Here is a 14702-nt window from a genome sequence, read left to right as displayed (position 1 = left end):
GGATCCATCGATACATTTGAAGGGGGGAGGGCTCTCCCACACTCTCTTTGTTACTCAACTCGCTCTCACGCCGGCTTGGCTCTTTCTGGCAAAGTGTGTGAAGCCTGCCGGTGCTCTGCTAGTCATGGTGCTCTTTTACGCATCGGACGGGAAGGGCGCAGCACCACCAGCCCCACGAGATTATTAGATGTCGTAAATCTCGACATGAACGATAGCAGATTTTCAATCTGGGTGATAAATGTTAACCGAAGAAACGTCAAGAGACATATATATGCACCGATGACGCAGATTTTACGCAGGCGATGAAACTGCCCAATAACCCCCCAAAGCGTGATCACTGTGCTTGGTTTATTTAAGAAAATGCATCAAATAGCAAAATCAAGACATCTTATCTACAGCTAATAACATAGTTTCTTTGAAACGCTTCTACAAAGAAAGAAAGTCTCTCTGGGGGTAAGACTTTCAGAGGAAGTTAACTATGAAGTAGTAGCCTGTAAAAGGAAATACTAAAGACTGTACAAGGATTAACCTACACACATATGCCTAAATAAAACTTGAATGACTGCTTACACTCAAAGGAGAATGAACAGCACATTGACATTATTACATACTAGGAGAAACAGAGTTTACAGTAAACAGAACTGGACTCAGCAGCTGTAGACAAGATGGTCCGCTCGGTCCAAAACTATTTCCGCCCAAAACAGAATATGCTTTGCTGGTAACAGCTGCGTCACGCTCTTCCCTACTGACCGATCACGTGACCCGTGGAGAACTACTGCCTTATTTTCCACCTTTACTGGATACATCCAGTTAAATGTACACGATGTGTTCTGGAAAAAAATTAAAATACATGAATTAGGCATGAATTTAAGAACTGTAATTAATTATTTATTTAATTGCTTGCTTGCCATAATCACTTAAACAACTCCACTTCGGTATCTGAAGTTGAATGGTTTTTTACTCTAAGCCTTCTATCTGATCACTTGTCACTAACTTCTTTTGTATTTAATTACAGCTAAGTATTTTCAGGCCCAACTTAACAGCTTTTGTATTAGTAATAGTTGTAGAAATGATGGCCATCAGTATCCACCACGTTAGCCAGAAAAACAATACAGTTATTATTCGTGTGCATGGCTTGTTCCAGTTCCAATCCAAGCCTGGCCTCTAGTGGTCAATCATAGGACGTACGGGGGTTACCAACTTAATGGCCTGCGCCACAGCGTCTGTCTAGACGTTCTTGAATTTTCTGATGAATATTTTTATTTTATCGTGGTTTTGACTTTCCGTTCCTAAATGTGCATATTGTATATTATAATAGAAGCATTGGCGATTATCATACGCAAAGACGTGTTTGCTGTATGCTTTTCTTCTTTACCCAAAAGTTGATTCTGTTCATCTGGCCGTAGCGTTTTCAGTGGGAGAAACGTTTCGTCATTCATCCAAGTGACTTCTTTAGTCTCAGCTGACTGCAGGTTTCCCCAGTCTTATGAACAGTACATTTGCATAATGAAATGTTTCTCCCACTGAAAACGCTAAGTCCAGATGAACAGAATCAACTTTTGGGGATTTACATATCTGGATGATTGAGCATGCGTGAAGACCTTTTCTTCTATGGTTTATCCCTGTCAGTTATATTGTTTTATTCATATTAATTTTTTTATATAAATCATGGATGGGGGAATGGTTTAAAAAGAGGAAAATGTAATTTCATGTTCATTTTTTTATGAATATACACTACAGGTCAAACGTTTTTCCAGTTATTTATTGCAATTCCAGTCGTAAAAACCCATGAATGGATAGCTTGAAATGGTACAAAGGTAAGTGGTGAACTGGCAGAGGTTAAAAAAAGGGTAAGGTTACCCAAAAGTGAAAAGTAATGTACATTTCAGAATAATACAAAAAGGCCTTTTTCGGGGAACACATAATGGGTTAACAATTTAAAGCTGTTCTGCAGCAATAGACGTTGATCAAGCCTTAAAAGCTGGTCTACTAATTCCAACAGGTGTTCCAACTTTTCTGGATTACTTACAAGTGCCTCTGTCTGCATAAAAGCAGTGTTGGAACATACTGTGGTACCATAGCGTTGTGAGCATCAGCTGAACAGTATTGTACTGCAGAAAGTAGTGTGTTGCTACCAAAATGGCGACAAAAAGACAATCAACAATGGAAGAGAGACAAAACATCATAACACTTAAAAATCTAGGTCAGTCCTACAGAGAAATTGCAAAGAATCTCAAGGCGTCAGTGAGTACAGTTTCCTTCACCATCAAAAGGCCAGTGTTGGGCAAGTTACTTTGAAAAAGTAATTAATTATAGTTACTAGTTACTTCTTCAAAAAAGTAACTGAGTTAGTAACTGAGTTACAATATTCTAAAAGTAATTAATTACTTGAAAAGTAACTATTGTGTTACATTAAAAAAACGTTTAACCCTCTGGGGTCCAGGGTATAATTGGCCATTTTAACTACTTTTGATTTTCCCTCCACATTTTACCTTTAAAAACTATTTTAAAGGTAAAAACTACTATATGATAACTTATGGCAAAGGGGTGGGATTAAATAAGTGTTTACTTCTTCGCACTCCCTTTCAACATGTAAATGAATCAGAACGGTAGCAATATTGAAATGTACTGACTTTTGTATAGTATTTTTTTCTCTCTCTTATTTTCTTTTTTAAATGTACCTGTATATTGTTTACATGTTTGAAATAAATGAACAATCAATCAATTTACTTTGCCTTGTTTGGTATCATCCTTGTCTGAATTTACAGTCATGTTTTCATTTTGACATACTGTATTAACACAATTGATCTAAAATCAGACAAAAAACATAAAATCAGAGTAGAAAAAGTTATATTTTTTACTGTAACAACCACAAACATGTTTAATGAATCATATTTCATAACTTTAAATGCAAATATAAATTGTCAATTTTAAAATCATACGCACAAGTTTTGCAAACAACAAAGTTATTTGCATCCATTTACCTTTTACCTCGATTTTTTTAAATAACAATTTCAAACTATTTACAGAACAATCAGCCGTTCTGCATTCAATAAGATGCCACACAAATTATTTGTGCCACTCCAAAAAAATAATTTCTGTCCACTATAAAGGAGAACATCACAGCCTGATACCTGCAGGTCTGACAGCAGCAGGTGTATCACTCCTTTTTCTACCTGGAGACAGCAGTCACCTTATTGTTCTGACACACAACACAAAACTATCCACAACACTACACACTAACTACACAAGACAACACATTAACTACACACTCCAAACACGCTAAACATCACAAATCTCTCACATCTCAAAAATCGCTCTCTCTCTTTTTCTGCTCTCTCTCTCTCTCTCCGTCACTCCTAAAACTTCCCCAGTTTTTTTTTTTTTTGGGAGGGGGGGGGCATAAGCAGAGAGTGCTTGCTAGTGCTGTCCTTAGACAGTAAACGTGACGAAACTATAGAGGAAAAAACACGCATATATATTGTTTATCATGACTCTGGTTTTACGTGGCCTATCAACACAATTTAAAAACTGGTATATATCACCTTGTTGCTTTGTCTTTAAGTGGTCGTGTGATTAGCTTACCACGACTACTTTATTCTTCCTCAGTCAAACAGCAGCACTCATGCGATTGTTTTGCCCCCTTAGCTCCAGGTGTTGCGCTAGACAGTGATCGTGATTGCCGTCTGCGGGTGCGCGCGCAGCTGCTTAAAGCTGTAGCGTCCAGATTACTTACGTAGTCAGCTACTTCCGTGCAACTGATATAAGATGCGGTAAGCTGAACACAGCTTCAACCGTCTGTTTGTTGAAAAATAGTAACGGACCGCATTTTCTTGTTAGTAACTGTAACGGCGTTGTAACGATAGGAATAGTAATTAGTTAGATTACTCCTTACTGAAAAAAGTAACGCCGTTAGTAACGCCGTTACTTGTAACGTAGTTATTCCCATCACTGCAAAAGGCACTCAGAAAATGGTGCAAACTCTGGCAGGAAGAGGTCTGGCAGACCCAAAGCCATAACTGAATCAGAGGACAAGTTTCTAGGAGTTAACAGCTTGCGTGGTAGGGGGCTCACAGGACAACAGCTTCAAGCACAGCTTAATAGTGGTCGTAATAAGCAAATCTCAGTTTTAACTGTGCAGAGAAGACTTCGAGCTGCAGGTTTGACAGGATGAGTTGCAGCAAGAAAGCCATTGCTGAGATGTCAGAATAAGACAAAGAGGCTTGTCTGGGCCATGAAACACCGCCATTGGATTACTAAAGACTGGAAGAAGGTATTATGGACTGATGAAACAAAATTTGAAATCTTCAGTTCATCACGCAGGATCCATGTACACCATCGAGTAGGCGAAAGGATGGTTCCACAGTGTGTGGCATCAACTGTCAAACATGCAGGAGGAAGTATGATGGTCTGGGGCTGTTTTGCTGGATCCAAGGTCAATGACTTGTACAGCGTGAGAGGCACCCTGAACCAAAACGGCTACCACAGCATTCTGCAGCGGCATGCAACACCCTCTGGTCGGCCCCTAGTTGGTCAGGGGTTCATCCTACAGCAAGATAATGACCCACAACATAAGTCCAAGCTATGCCAGAAACTTACTTAGGAAAAAAGAACAAGACAGTAAGCTTGAAAATATGGAGTGGCCAGCACAGTCTCCAGACTTAAACCCCATCAAGCTGGTTTGGGATGAACTGGACAGAAGAGTGAAAGCAAAGCAACCTACAAGTGCCCCACATTTATGGGAATCTCTGCAACAGATATGAGAAGAGCTTTCGAAGGAATATTTGATTTTTTTATTGTAGAAAGAATGCCACAAGAATGGTGTTCAGCTGTTATATCTGCCAAAGGTGGCTACTTTGATGAGTCAAAGGTTTAGAATAAATTTTGGTTTATAAATTGATTCCATGTTTTCTTTTTTAACTCCAATTGCTTATTTGTACTATGCTTTCATTTCAGAGCTCAATGAGACATTAAACTGCATCATTTTCAATAAAAACCTGAAAAAATTGGGGTTTTCTAGTGTATATAGATAACACTTCTCTTTTCAATAAATAGATTCGAAACTACTGCCAGCTAGACTAATGCTGTTTACTGTACACTGACTAATTTCAGTCATTCGGCTCTGTGAACAGAATTTGAGACCAGTTTCTTCATGCATTTGGGGGTTAAAATTCAAACTGCTTAATTTTAAGGGTTTTTGTGACGATGTGTCATTTTCGACGCTTAACCCAAGGAGAGTTGTGCGCGGTGTTAAGAGTATTCAAGGATTAATCGGTCCTTTGAGGATCACTCTAAGTGTTCCGCTGTCTTAACTGGCACGACTTCAGGACCAAGGACAGCGAGACACAAATTTTATATTGGTCGATGACAACGTAGACATGGATATACAGAGAGAGAATAGATGACCTATTATACTAGCAGCATTGGTTGTGTTGCGAGCAAACAGTGATGATAGGTGAGAGAGCGACCGAGAGGATGGGTGGCTAGAGTCGGTGAGAGAGAGAGAGAGAAAGAGAGAGAGAGCGAGTGCGGTTGGGATTAGGTTTATATTCTGGAGGTTGGACGGGATTACGCAGCGCAATTCCCCGTGCTGCGCGGTGCTCTCTGGGATTCACCACACGGCATTTTTCAGTTTCCACGAACTGATCGACGGTCCCTCCCACAACCCGCGGTCCTCCTGAGATAGACTAGCTATATGGAAACATGGCCAACGTTCCGCAGATCGTCAAAATTGGGATTTCACTGAAGATGCTTCCTAACAACACAGCCGTGTACTTCAAATCCGACGGGACCCGGTTCGGACAGACCCGAACCATCAAGCTTCTGACCGGGTCGAAGTACAAAATCGAGGTGGTTGTTAAACCAGGAGCGGTCGAGGCCACGTAGGTAGCCCATGTGGATTTTCCTGACCAGGTCATAACCCAACCAAACTGCTAGGAAACCTATTAATCCAGGGAGGCAAATATCACGTCCAGATCACCATATTCTACATCTATATTCTATATTTGGAAACGCGAAGATCATTTCATTTATTAAAGAGCGTTGCTGACATATTTTCAGGCATTCAGATAAACGTTATTGGAGGACGTCGATAAAAGCTCAGAAAGCCTTTCAAATAATTTTTCCTTCTGTCTGATTTGCCATTTTTGATGATATTTTCCCTTTAAATAATTATTTCTATAGCGACCTGTGAGGTTGTATGACGTTGTTTTACGAATATTTTATTAATCCTCCCTGAATTTATTAAATATTGGGACTTCTTTGTCGTATTGTTTGTTTCTGATTTAATGTATTTCCCATTTAAAGCGAAATAGGCTGCACTACAGCACCACTGCTTTTCTGCTTCATCTGCACTGAGAGTAATTATATACATGTCTTTGTTGTAACTAACCAAGGATAAGGCAGACTCACTGATATCACTGACTTTAGCAGATATGCTGAAGAGAAGGCAAGTGCAGATTTTAAACCTGCAGTCGAATACAATTCTCTGATAGTCTCTGTATTTTAGGCTTGATTTTGATTTTCAAGCCTAAAATACAGAAAGCCTAAAACAACACACCCCTTTACCTCTTTTAAGTAGCTTTAAATAATAATAATAATAATAATAATAATAATAATAATAATAATAACTGAATTAGAAACAAGCCTTGTTGGTGCGCTCAACGGGGTAAAGAGACTGTTTCCAAGTTCAACGTTCAAAAGTTGGATTTTACGTGGAGCACATAAAGGCAGCATAAACCCCAACTGGCTGCACGTCAAATCCCCCGCAGATTAGGACTCCAGTGTTTGGGCTTTGTGGCACCGCCCTCCTGGGATTTGCCTACAATTCATGATTATGTAACGTGAGTTGTTGTACTCGCATCTCCCAATAAGGATTAGCATCGGATATTTAACTATCAGGATGTAAAAACATCACTGAAGGAGCACTCCAATGTAAAACTAGGTCACACACGCAGTGATGCATAGGTGTTGTTGAACTGAATGTGGGGCAAGCCAGTGAAACCCAGCTGTAGCCCTATTTCACCAACTGATTTGTCAACACCAGTCTCTCTCTCTCTCTTCCTCTTCCTCTGCTTTTCACTCTCCCTCCCTCTTTCTGTAAAACTATTTTATGGTAATTCAAATTATCTTTATGCATTTCATACCTTTGCTGTTTTGTGATGATTCTATTTTTGCTGTGTGATCTGGTCAATGCAGGTCAATGAGCGTGGGTGGGGTGACCTTCCCCCTGGAGCAGCAGTCTAAAGACCCACAGTCTGTGGTCTATACTGGCCTGTATGAGACAGAAGGTGTGGCACATACCAAAAGTGGAGAGAGGCAACCAGTTCAGGTCAGCATACAGGTATGGATACACTGTGCACAGGACAGAGGTGGAAGAACTGTTCTAGAGTGTTTTAGAGTTAAGTTTTGATATGAGCTGGTAAAGAAACCTGATGAAGAGCTTCCCTGTTCCCAGTAAGCTCTTTAAAAAAAAATCTAATTCTTTAACGTTGGTTTTATCCTTCATGTATCTTCAATTTGGATTTAGGTTCTCTTGATTGACCTTTTATCAGTTTTGCAAGTCATGTTTTCAGTTTCACTCATTTTAAGACTTAAGTGTTAAACATGACAGTGTTTTGTGTTTTTCATTGTAGCAACCAAGGCCCTTTTTGGCTTCAGAAATAACCAGATCATCTATTTATTCTTAATCTGGACGCATTTAGACTACTCACCTGGTCTTCTTAATATATCTCTAGATCCTCCACCAGCTCTTCTAAAAACTAAAAAAAGAACAAAAATAAATAAAATGTCTTTATATGCATTAAGAAGAAAAAGGTATAGGACAGAGTCAGTTTCTTGCATACTCCAGTTATAAAATTAGACAGCAGCCATTGCTAAATTTATCAAATTAAATGTAAAGGTAAAAAATACAAAGAAAATCCCAAAACCAACACTGAAGTTTAGTTGGTTTTTTGACATGGAAAAAAAGTCCTCTGAAACCATGCTTCTACCATAGGCTTCAATGTTTTACACTTTTTACACAGATGTTTTCTTAGGATTTGTTGTGTCATATCTTACAATTACTTCAACATAATAATAACTGTGGCACAAATTTTTACTGAAAAAAAAAACTGTTTCAAAATTTTAGCTTTTTAAAACTTTCAAACGATTTAGATGTTTAATGGGAATAAATGAGATGGAGACAGATTAAAATCGAAACCTGCTGATAGAAGATTTGGTCTTCACCAGCCCTTTAATCACCAAGTGATCTCATCTGTGTTCAGCCACTTCACCTCATCTATACCTGTGTTTCATAATGTTCCTATAATCCTGAGATTAATGTCAAGTGATGGTCTTACCATGTCTGTTTATGGTTCTGGTTCTGGCAGTGTTTCTATGGTTACAGAGTATCTTGATAGCCTCATTTTTTATCCAAGGTTACCAGGTAGATGATGAATGTTTCGGGGGTGGAAATATAACCTATTTAGGGTTTCAGCTCTGCTCTGTCTTCCAGTGAACAGTAAAAATATCAAGTATTGAATTTCCTGGAACCCATGGTGATGTTTTATTCCTAATTAGCAGAGCAAAACCCAGAAATCTCTCTAATGTTCTAACACAGATGGCTAAGAAACAAACCCAAAAAGGTTAACACTGACTGCGGTCAGTTGTGTGTTAACAGAGTTTGTTAATACACTTGGCTTAAGATTGGAACTTAACACTGAACTAATCTTGGTATAGAAGTAATTCTGTCAAACTTTCTACTATGTTTTATGCAAATGAGGACCCAGATGAAGGACACATGAGGCAGGAATACTACACCAAAATCCAGGTTTAATGCTAAGCTGATTTGAACTCACAATAAGCCAAACAGAGAAATCAGGAATCCAAGAATACAGATGGACTGACAATTTACACAGGACATACATATTCGTGTGTGTGTGCGTACAGAGAGTAATTGAATAGACAAGACTAATTAAAGAAGGAAAGACAATCACAATGGAGGGAAAGCAACCTCATGATATATAGTGAGTCTCAGCTGGTATGTCCTTGATTCCTTTTCTTGCGTTCTCAAGTCTTAGGCCCTCTTATGCTTGAGGTAGAAACATGAGATGTGAGCATTTAATCAAAACGGAACATTATTTTAAAGTGATTTTAATCGGTGATGTGTGGCACAGCTGCATCACCAGACCATTGATTTGTGATAGCCTGATACAGTATTTTATGAGCGTAGGAGTACTTAAGACTACTTTTAGATTTACACCTACATTTAAGCATATTCACAATTTAGTAATATTACACAAATACTGAGATATGATATAAAACAGTTGTGATCAGAAAGCTATATATATTCATCACGGTCATGAATGTCATGTTAATTTTGAACTTTTAATTACTTTTTCCAGGGTGGATTGATTGTAAAGCATATGTCTTTAATGACTTCAAAAAACAACAATTAGATGCACAAGTTTAATCGTCTCTGTCCTTTTCTCATTCCACATGCCACTGCCATTCTTGTTCGTAGCCTTGTTACTTCCCGGATCGATTACTCTAATTTACTTCTTTTCGGTCTTACTCAAAAATCCATCCACAAGCTCCAACGCGACCAGAATTCTGCTGCCTATATTATCACCAGGACCCCTTCTATCCATCACATCACTCCTGTCCTGCAGCAGCTTCATTGGCTCCTGGTCAAATATCGCATCGATTTCAAAATACTTTTGTATACACTTAAGGCAATTCATCATCTCTCCCCTCCACATCTCTCTGATTTGGTTCAGATCACCATTCCATCTCGGTGTCTCAGATCTTCTTCTTCTCTTTCTCTCTCTGTCCACTCCCCCCGTCTTTCCACCATGGGGAGCAGGGCTTTCAGTTGCTCTGCTCCTTGACTCTGGAATTCCCTACTTCCTGATTAAGGAAATATCACTTTCTTCTCTCTTTAAGTCTAGACTCAAAACTCACTTGTTCAAAATTGCTTATCCCACATAACCTTTCCACTCTGCTATTTTAAATTTGTTTTATGTGTTATGTTTTTATGATTGTGTAAACTGCTTGCTTTTATGTTGCTTTTATTATTCTGCTGTGTACAGTGTCCTTAAGTGTTCTGAAAGGCGCTTTCAAATAAAATGTATTATTATTATTATAACTTTGAATTTATTTATATTTTCTGCAATACACAGAGTCAAAAGTATATATATAAATTCTTCTCTCGTGTCCTCTACCAGAGGCCTGGGAGCTTGAGGGTACTGCGCAGTATCTTAGCTGTTCCTAACTGCGCTCTTCTGGACAGAGATCTTAGATGTTGTTCCTGGGATCTGCTGGAGTCACTCACCTAGCTTAGGAGTCACTGCACCTAGTGCTCCGATTACCACTAGGACCACTGTTACCTTCACCCTCCACATCTTCTCGAGCTCTTCTCTGAGCCCTTGGTACTTCTCAAGTTTCTTGTGTTCCTTCTTCCTGATGTTGCTGTTATTCTGTATCGCTACATCTATCACTATGGCCATCTTCTTCTGCTTTCTGCTTGTCTACCACCACTATGTCTGGTTGGTTAGCCACCACCATTTTGTACGTCTGTATCTGAAAGTCCCACAAGATCTTAGCTCGGCCACTCTCCACCAAGATGTATCTCAATTTTGGTAGCCATAAACAAGATTCTGGCATTATTATGGCTGGATATTTGACCACTGTTTGTGACAGAGTTGGTAGAGTTCATTTAAACTGGTTTGTTTCCTGACATGGACTGAGCTTTGATGTGTGTTTCCAGTTATTGTCCTGTTGGAACACCCAACTCTGTCCAAGTTTCAACCCTCTAGCTGTTGATTTGAGGCAAGGTTGAAGAATTTGGAAGTAGGTTTCCTCCTTCTTTATTCCATCAATTTTGTGCAATGTACCAGTAATAATGGAAGCAAAATTGCCCCCAGAGCATGATGTTACCACCACCGTGTTTGACGGTTGCTACAGTGTTCTTAGGGTTGAAATCCTCATCTTTATTCCTCAGAACATACCTCTTCTCACTGCGGCCAAAGTAGCTCAATCTTTATTTTGTCCTATCAAAAACTTTTTCCCAGAAGGCAATCCGCTTGTCTATATATGCAGCTACAAATTTCAGTAAAGGCTGAAGGTGTCGGTTTTTCAATTAAATTTCAAGGGGCAGGTCTGTACCCTCTCACTCCACAGTGACATAAAACTTTTCACTGTGAACAGTGATGCTGGTTTTCCAGCAGTTTGCAGTTCATGGCAGGCTTGAGCCTTGGTAGTAGTTCCTGAACATCTCAGTCAACTTCCTCTCATCTCAGGGTGACAGTTTTGGGTATTGTCAAAGTAGTGACACATCCAACTAAGTTTTAATATATAGAATTGTTTCAACAGGTGATCTTGGAATCTCAAATGGAATCTCAAATCTCAAAAAGACCTTCTTTTTTAGACTTCAGTGAGTTCCATGGACTATCCCATTGTTTTGAATATCCAGTGAGTGCTGTCAAACAAATTGTTTTTATGCTGGCAAATAAGAAGTTAATCGGCCTTAGCCTTTGCCAAGTTAAGACACTTTAACTTAACGAGTTAAAGTGATAACTTAAAGAACCGTCAGCACCCCATGTATATATTTTATCACATGCACTGCTCGCTCAGTCACAGCTTTTCATGCATCATGGATAAAAACAATTCCCTGAAGATTCACTTTGTATCTTTAATCGGAGCTTCTCCAGCATCCTCCGCTTTCCTTGCTCAAGTTGCATTTTAGAAAGTGTGACATCATTCAAGATGGTACACTGGGACAGATGTGATCAAAACAGGGAGGAGGACAGACGATAGGGGAAATGGGAAAACACATACATGTACATAAAGAGTTGTAAATGTTGCGGACCATAACAAACATCACAAAAATACCTATTGCATTTGATAATAATTGTGCAGTGTTCAGTGATCACATTTTTTTCAGCAAGCAGCACTACATAGATTTTTATGGCAATGAGAACACCTAATGCTAAGATTTTACATGAAATTACATTAATATATATTTATAAATTTAAAGTTTCTGGTTTTCTGACAGTAAAATGAAAAATAAATACATTATGAAATGCTGTGTTATTTGTGTCTACATACATTTATATGTGTGACCCATCTGTTGAGTTCACACACTGAGGCCTCTGGGATGATCTGGTGTGTGTGTTTGCAAGTGTGTGTGTATGTGTGTGTGTATGTGCATCCATCTGTGCTGTCAATATGCTCCCTTTTCACTGCATCTTTGAATGATTTTACAAATGACACAACAGGAGTCTGTGCCTTTATGAGTTTTAGGAGTCTTCTTAGAGAGAGTACCCATGCATGTTCCAGTCTACCACACTGCATGTGTTCTACATCATTGTGTGTGCCAGTGTATGTACACAGTGGTACATCTGCTTCTGCTTCAGTTCACAGAGGCGGGGATGTTTGAAACGGTGTGGCAGGTGAAGTACTACAACTACAACAAGAGGGATCACTGCCAGTGGGGAAACAGTTTCAACAGCATTGAATACGAATGCAAACCCAACGACACGCGTACGCTCATGTGGGTCAATAAGGAGATGTTTGTGTGATGGTCTGAAAGATTTTTTAAATCATCTGCATGTTGTTTTGAAATGAAGACAACTCTGTGGTTTAACTCTGTTTTCTGTCTGTCTGCAATCTACCAATATCGGAAAAACTAAAGGTGTTTGAAGAGAAAATGCAGGATTTCCCTCCCTTATGCCCTCAAGACTGTGTTCAGGCTCCTGCCAATTCATTTCTAATGGTTTGACACATAAAACACAGTGATGTTTCCAGTCTTTTCGCAGTGGTTCTATTTGTTTGAGCCATAATACAAATATGGGACATTTATTGAGGCTAAAATTAAATGACGTTTTATGAGGCAAATATTTTTTTTCACATGCAGTTTGTTTGTGGCATCTGGTAAACCCCAAGTGTGACAAGAGTTACATGTATGTACATTTCTGTATGTGTGTGAGAGTGCCTGTGTGTTTAGTTACAGTATCTGTTTACATATGGTGCTTGTACAGATGTGCATGTACTTTGAAGCTACTGAACGTCTACAGAGAGTTTCATTTCAGAATCCAAACTTTCCACAAAAGGAAACACAGAGCATTCTAGTGTGGTTAAAGAAATTCTTCAGACATGCTTAAAAATTAATTACAACATTCTCTGTCTGATTTAACAAGTGCAGTAATTTATACAAGAATCAAAACAACTGTTTCTGTCACTGTAATATAAATTTAGAATTCAGTTCAGTTCAATTGAATTCAGCTTCATTTATGCTGTGCCAAGGCTGAAGGCTGTTCTTATTATCCAAACAGCTGTTTTGTTGGTGCTGTTGCCATTTTAAGTCATTATTGACTGCTTCTATGCAAACTTTGGTTAGTTGTTGTAACCCAAAATCATAACTGTCTTGTTTGATAAATGTTTTCACCCCATATCATTTTTGCAATGGATTGCACTTTTGAGTCTTGTGAGTCAGCAACCGTGAAATGATCTAAAATTTTGCTGTCACACTTTGAGCCGATGCCTACACTTCGAGTGATTTTTAAAAGAGTCCCAATTTTGGAATGAAACTCTCAGGGTAGTGTTGTGGATCAGTGTGTTTTATCATTTGTGTAATACAGTGTGGCAAATAGGAGTTTTGGATTTGGGTGAAGTTGTGCCCCTGTCTAGTGTATGTTTATTCTCTCTACCTCTAACAGTGGTCCTTGCCACGGATATTTGTGTGTAAAGACAAATAATTTATTTGGAATATTTGGACCATTTTGTTCTATTTAATGTGGTAAATATATGATATTTCAAAAAAATTTATTTTTGTACAGTGAGTGAACCATGTGAAATGTTTTTACGTTACTGTGTGTACTTTGGTAGAAATGACAACTATTTTCAATTAAATACTTTACTTACCTATGCAAGAAATTGGAGTCAAATGTGATGTTAAAATTTTTCTGTGGTGAAGTTTATATTCAGTATTGTTCTGACCTTTTTTGTGATAGTGTTGACTGTTTACATTGTAGACATTAAAATGAAAAATCTTTTTGTGTGGCACACTCATTCTGTGCTATGTTTAAGATTAGGAATAAAACTCTGTTATGCAGCAATAAGCTTAAGTTGCTGATGGGGAGCGGGGGGCTTTGCTTAATGGACGGAGCATTTCTTCTCCACTCTTCTCTTTTCACTTTCAGTGTGTTTATACAACATTACTGTATTTAATCATGGCCAGTTACTAGACTCTGGCTCTCTCTCCTACAGTCTGCCTTTTGTTTCTTTCTGTTAAAAAGAAGTTTTTCTTTCCCACTGTCACTAAGTGCTTCATCATAGAAGGTTGTGTGATTATTGGTGTTTCTTTCTAAAATTGTAGGGTCTTTACCTTACAATATAATAGACCTTGAGGTGAATGCTGTTGTGAATTGGCGCTGTATACATTTTTTAAAAATGGAATGGAATTAGGAACAAAGAAAGAATCCATGCACATCCTCCGAAAAAAGTATAGTACAGAAGAAAATGGCTGACACAAAGGAAACCATACTGCAGAATCACATTATGTGCATACGCGCACAAAACATATTGCTGTTGTTTGGGTCATGTTTATAGGTGATTTATTAAGGCATTTGGGGATAAATACAAGGATAAGACAATCTAGAAACAAGCACATTGTCAAAAAGAAGAATTTTGCATAAACAACATGAAATCATAGACCCATTCTG

General features: G+C 38.5%; 1 protein-coding gene across 3 annotated transcripts; it reads left to right on the top strand.

Annotated features, from left to right (window-relative positions):
* The first annotated feature begins 5397 nt into the window (after positions 1 to 5397).
* On the top strand, positions 5398 to 14072 carry cnrip1b (cannabinoid receptor interacting protein 1b). 3 transcript variants are annotated; one of them, XM_063491792.1, is made up of 4 exons: positions 5398 to 5882; positions 7198 to 7330; positions 12396 to 12532; positions 12674 to 14072. In XM_063491792.1, exons 1-4 carry the CDS (start codon positions 5704 to 5706, stop codon positions 12750 to 12752), a joined length of 528 nt encoding a protein of 175 aa, XP_063347862.1. In that variant the 5' UTR covers positions 5398 to 5703; the 3' UTR covers positions 12753 to 14072. The 3 variants fall into 3 exon arrangements, with proteins under 3 accessions (XP_063347862.1, XP_063347861.1, XP_063347863.1); XM_063491791.1 differs by having other exon boundaries at positions 5442 to 5882; positions 7198 to 7342; positions 12674 to 14062; XM_063491793.1 differs by having other exon boundaries at positions 5451 to 5882; positions 7198 to 7342; positions 12396 to 14061.
* The last annotated feature ends 630 nt before the right edge of the window (positions 14073 to 14702 follow it).

Source organism: Pelmatolapia mariae, linkage group LG13 (assembly GCF_036321145.2).
Source record: "Pelmatolapia mariae isolate MD_Pm_ZW linkage group LG13, Pm_UMD_F_2, whole genome shotgun sequence".
In the NCBI taxonomy this organism is placed as follows: domain Eukaryota; kingdom Metazoa; phylum Chordata; class Actinopteri; order Cichliformes; family Cichlidae; genus Pelmatolapia; species Pelmatolapia mariae.
This window is presented reverse-complemented; position numbering and strand designations above follow the sequence as displayed.

Coding starts and splice junctions, on each gene's coding strand:
- cnrip1b (XM_063491791.1), top strand. CDS start 5,704: ATGGCCAACGTTCCGCAGATCGTCAAAATTGGGATTTCACTGAAGATG. Junction 7,343..12,395: donor CAGTTCAGGTCAGCATACAG/GTATGGATACAC, acceptor CTTCTGCTTCAG/TTCACAGAGGCGGGGATGTT. Junction 12,533..12,673: donor AACGACACGCGTACGCTCAT/GTGGGTCAATAA, acceptor GAAAAACTAAAG/GTGTTTGAAGAGAAAATGCA.